General features: G+C 43.3%; 1 protein-coding gene across 1 annotated transcript; it reads right to left on the bottom strand.

Moving 5' to 3' along the window:
* Nucleotides 1-3,364: 3,364 nt before the first annotated feature.
* LOC147609525 (phospholipase A1-II 3-like) lies at nucleotides 3,365-3,841 on the bottom strand. The gene has a single exon (XM_086787972.1). The coding sequence runs from the start codon at nucleotides 3,839-3,841 to the stop codon at nucleotides 3,365-3,367; it is 477 nt and encodes a 158-aa protein (XP_086644098.1).
* Between the last annotated feature and the right edge of the window lie 1,668 nt (nucleotides 3,842-5,509).

Raw genomic sequence — 5,509 nt, 5'->3', positions numbered from 1 at the left:
ATGGTAACTTTTATTATTCATAGATGTTATGAAATATGGAGAAGAGAGCATTCCCCTGAGAATAGAGGAGGGTACCAAAGAAATCATAAATCAAGACACAGTAGCCCAGACTGAAGGATGGTATGGGGAACAACCCGAGTGGAGAATCAAGTGGTGGACCACACAACATTACTCAGTTTGTATGTCAATGCATCCCTCTTGGACAAACATACATGCCACATGAAAGAAGACGCCCTCACTTCCAACTAGCACATCAGTCCTCTTTCAAGGTTTTTCTGGCCTACATCCTCTCACTTCTTTTATTATTCAAGAATATCCTAGATCTGGATTTTGTTTGCGCTAGGCACTTTCGTAACCTCACCATCATCTTGATTGAACCGAAGGTAGACAATCGCAAGGGGAAAATACCACTTCATTTTTTATCGCAAATGAAGGTCCTGACATGGATCATATCACTTTTTACTATTATCATTTGCAGTACCTACAATGACACTATCATGTCACATTTAAATATATGATCTAGAGACACTTTTGGAGAACGCCAACACCCACATATCATCCCCATACACCTATCCTTAGTCATAAGCTGTAATCAATCCAAAATAATTCTTGCCATAGCTCAATTCACCTAGTCCACAAGGCTAGAGCACTCTGAGTCCCATTATCTCACATACGTCTTTTCAATCTGAGACTTGTGTGTTGGAGAGACATGCATAAGATTCTAAGTCAGTCATGTGTGCTAAAGAGACAAGAATAAGAGTCTAATTCAAGTCTCTTATGTTAGATAAAAAGAATAAGAGTCAACTCATGTTTTTTGGGAGAGAGGCACATGACATAGTATATCATTTTCTCAAAATTCGTGAACACTCACGCACTATGCACCTTGACCAACACTTTGCTACTCAACATTGAATGCCCTCCCCATCAAGTCTTTCTTGCACCACATACTATTCTATTTTGGGAAGCACATAACCAGGTAGGTGCCTGCACTATTCAAGAACATGAATTAAGCACCCTTACTTCCACATACATTCGCACTGATATTTGTACCCTCAACATCAACTCTCCAATCACACACTACCACCTTGCCTTGCCAATTGACATGTATCATACCTTCACCACCAAATCAGTAACCTAAGTCTAAGGATGCACCTAGCAGTGGGAGGGGGAATGTTAACTCGAAGACCACACCGGCATACATCAACAAGCACACACTTGCATCTATGACAAGCTTAATGGACTTGTGCATTAGTCACAAGTGGAGATGAGTTGTCTACAATGAGCCAATAGTATGTACAAGCAGTGCTGCAGAGTCACTAAATGATGTACACACATAATGGGCACCACCTTAAAGATCCTTGTCCACCCTCATTTATGTGTGGTCCGCTTAAGCGATAATTAATAACTTGTTCCAATCATTTTACTTCATGTATAATCCAAGTGAAAGAGTCAGCATCCATTCAATGTGTGCTTTGACTAGCCTAGATAAGGCTAGATAATAAGTGGGCACCCAATGAGTTATTAGGTGTGGACACCCAAACTTATAACTTCTTTGTTTATAAGTGAATTTCTCTAATGAGAAAAGGGAATTCCCTCGAGTGTTGATTGAGAGTGTGCTCTTGCTCCTAGCTCTCTATCCTTTCCTCTTGCTATTTTGGTAGTGCTTGTGTGCTAGTGAGAGTGTGTAAGTGGGAGAGAGAGAGAGAGAGAGAGAGAGAGAGAGAGAGAGAGAAGGCTATTGTTTTTCATGGTGCCGGAGCATGGTCTTACAACAGTTGGGAGTTCCAAGCTCTACATGGTCAACTCTTGTGATAACAATGGGAGGTGGGTCTTCTCAAGTGCTAGCCAACATCTTTTTAGCTATCTCTTCTACAAGATGGTAGATAAGCAACCATGTTCCAAATGATGACAGGTGAAAGGTAAGTGAGTGTGGTGGGTTTGGGCTTTGATCTCATAGTTGGTCCACATGCATCAATCCACTAATCCTACTCATGTTCTTAGGTAATATTTGAATCTCCTTGAACAAGTAGTGACATAACCTCATAAGCATATCTCATCACTTGTTATAAATAAAAGTATGTATATAAAGTAGGACCTTACATGTTCTAAGGCTAATAAATGATAATTAACTAAAAGTAGTAAGCCATTAGTTTTCACAATAATACATTATTGACAATATTCCTTGTACTCTGATTCTCATAAATATTTATAAAAAAAACTAGCAATACATTTGGGAGGATGGTGTCCTATTGTGATAATTTCCAAGGTGTGTGTTCAATACTTGCCACAAAAAGAGGTATTCCACCTTCCATAAAAAACAGACATATGAGATGTAAAAGAACATCGCATTACTTTCAAAAATCTATCACTTCTCTATGAATGTACAAGTGCCACGTACAAGGTGCTAAATGACAATTAACTAAAAGTAACAAGACATTAGTTCTCACAATAATACAATATTAACAATGTATGTTTTCGGTGTTTTCCACACAAAAAAAAGAGGTATTGCACCTTCCAGAAAAAAGAGACACATGAGATGTAAAAGAACATCACACTACTTTTACGAATCTCTCATTTTTCTATGACTGTACAAGTGGCACATGCAAGATGCTAACTAAAAGCAACAGGACATTAGTTTTCACAATAATATATATTGACAATATTCCTTGTACTTCGATTCTAATAAAAAATATTTTTTTAGAAAACAGCAATACATTTGTGCTCTTTTGTGGTAATTTCCATGGTATGTGTTCAGTGCCTACCACAAAGAGAGGTATTCCACCTTCCAGAAAAAGAGAGGTATTCCATGGTATGTGTTCAGTGCCTACCACAAAGAGAGGTATTCCACCTTCCAGAAAAAGAGACACATGAGATGTAAAAGAAAAACATCACATTACTTTCAAAAATCTATCAGTTTTCTATGACTGCATAAGTGGCACGTGCAAGGTGCTACAAACAACCAACACACTACATAATACATATATAAGTCCCTTCATCGTTGCTTACCATCTCGTTGATGGCTCAGGGTTGATGGTTGTCTGGGCGATGGTGCTCAGGACGAGGGGCTATTGTCCACTGCCCAAACTGGTTCTTAACGAGGGGCTATTCCAACACGTGAAGGTAGACCTCAAGGTTGTGGTGGAGAAACGAAGGAAGGCAATAACGCCCGATAGCCCTCTTTCATTCACCCAGAATCCATGTGTCTTAGGCACTGTGTCATGCACATTGACCATCCTCAACCCCTTCAACCCCACCTGCTCTACTCTCTGCTTGAAGGCCCAGTTGCCCACCCTAGGCCCTGCAAAAGAGAACACTGTTACTATGGGCCGCTTCCTAGTTCCGCCGCTCAGCTCACCAGAGCCACTCAACAGAGCCAGTGCCGCCCCAAGACTGTGCCCTCCTCCGCTTCATACGTCTTCAAAAGCTTCTTGAGCTCCCGTGCCAGCTGCTCCCTGGCGCTCGTCTCATTGAACTTGGACCCCGCCTTCTTGGAAGTGTACAAGCTCCGGAAACCTTTTTCCACCCTCAGCTTTCTCTGGCCAGGCTCAAGTCCGGACAGATCTGAACATCCGTGAGATTTGCCACCCATTCTGTCTGCATTACTGTGCAGCCGTTTCGTCTCTTTGTCGGTGGTCACCGCCACGTAGCCAATCCAGTTGGAGTCTCCGCTCCATCGCTCCGATGCATCCCTCTCTGAAACGAGAAGGAACTTGGGCAGCTGGATGTCCAAAGTGGCGAAGAGGTAGCGGGTCACCTCATAGCCGCAGTCCTCCTTGTCGACCTTTTCAAGAAGATGGCGGGGGCCATATTTACGGTTTGTATGCTCAAGTTGCATACACATGCATATACATGTGTATCTATGTATGTGTTGTGCATGTGTGTATGTAAGAGCATGCAAGAGTGTGTGTATACGTATGTATGTCTTTATGTGTATGTACATAATGTGCATGTGTGTGCGCACGTGTGTGGGTGTGTGTACACGTATATCCATGTATATGATTATGTGTACATCAATTCTATGTGCACATGCAAGTGTGTGTGTCGATACTATGGCCGTGTTCAGATAAGGCGGCAGCCAAGCTGCCGCCAGCCTGCGCTCCAATTATTGAGTGCCCCATGGCACTTTTGGTTCATACTGGGCGGTGGAAATCCACCCCCCCCTTGCCACGTATAGGAAGAACTCTGCTGATGTTGTGCAGACCCCCCCCCTCGCCCAAACCATGTTCCACCCTCCACCTAGACTTTTTTGCAGGAGGAGCCCACCTTTCCCAACGTCCCAATTCCCAACGTTCCAATTTCCAACGTACAAACCCCCCCCCCTCCCCCCCTCACACCCTTCAATTTTCTATAAATTAAAGGGTTTAGGGTGAGATTTTGTACCCTGTAGAATTTCCAGAGAACAGAGAACAAACAGAAGCTTCACAAGTTCCATTCTCCAAGGTGCTTTTGCATGCACTTCAATCAGGCTTTCTTTTTATCCACCCATTTACCTTTCTTTTAATGTTTCTGTGGTACACTTGCCATGCCTTTGACATTGTGTGCTTATGGTTTTCTTTTAGGGGTGTGCGAAAAGCGCGGGAGGCAACGTGAAGCGAGCGCATAAGGTGACCCCTCACAAACTGCATTTCCATTATCATGACTTATCTATGTGTTTTTAATTTATGTGGTGCTAATATTCTCTTCGTGTTTGATGTAGGTACTATGGATTCCAACACGAGCCATGAATTTGATTCATCGCAACAACGAGGCGACGATGATCCTATTTTCTCCCAAACTTCTCTCCCGCACTCTAATTTCTATTCATTTCCCCATCCTCCTTTTCATGTGCCACCTCATGGCTGCCAAGCCATGAATTTGATTCATCGCAACAACGAGGCGACGATGATCCTATTTTCTCCCAAACTTCTCTCCCGCACTCTAATTTCTATTCATTTCCCCATCCTCCTTTTCATGTGCCACCTCATGGCTTCCAAGCCATGCTCAATTCTCCTTCCTTTTCTCCAAACTCTCCCTTCATGTTTCGCCACCCCCCATTCACCTATGGTAGCGCAACCTCCTAATCGATCATCCCCCCTAGGTATCCCAAACATGGGTTCCATTCCCAATTCCCCAGGAAGCCAACCATCACCCAACTCGCTCAATAACCCCCCTTTATCTTCTCAACCAAAGCGAGGTCGTGGCATGAGGAAGGAGCCTAGCGATGAGGAGATTGTGCCAGAGACCCAACCTGCGCCAAAGAAACCTAGGAACTCCAAAAAGAAGGTGGTGGTGGACTTGGGGGAAGATGACGACAACGACAATAAGAAAAGCAAGTGGCAAGACTTTTGGGTTGACCAACTCATTCATGTCAGGGGGGCATGAGTGAGGAGTTCAACAATCCTGGGAAACAAGGGGTCAACTTGTGGGCAAAGGTGGCCACAAAGCTAGTCGGCATTTACCCTGATTTCGATAAGGATAGTGAAAGTTGTCGCAAGAAGTGGCAAGCGGTGCTAGCAAAATATAGAGTGGA

This window comes from Cibotium barometz, chromosome 51 (assembly GCF_041138505.1).
Source record: "Cibotium barometz isolate CiBa-2024 chromosome 51, ASM4113850v1, whole genome shotgun sequence".
In the NCBI taxonomy this organism is placed as follows: Eukaryota; Viridiplantae; Streptophyta; class Polypodiopsida; order Cyatheales; family Cibotiaceae; genus Cibotium; species Cibotium barometz.
This window is presented reverse-complemented; position numbering and strand designations above follow the sequence as displayed.

Coding starts and splice junctions, on each gene's coding strand:
- LOC147609525 (XM_086787972.1), bottom strand. CDS start 3,841: ATGTGTATGCAACTTGAGCATACAAACCGTAAATATGGCCCCCGCCAT.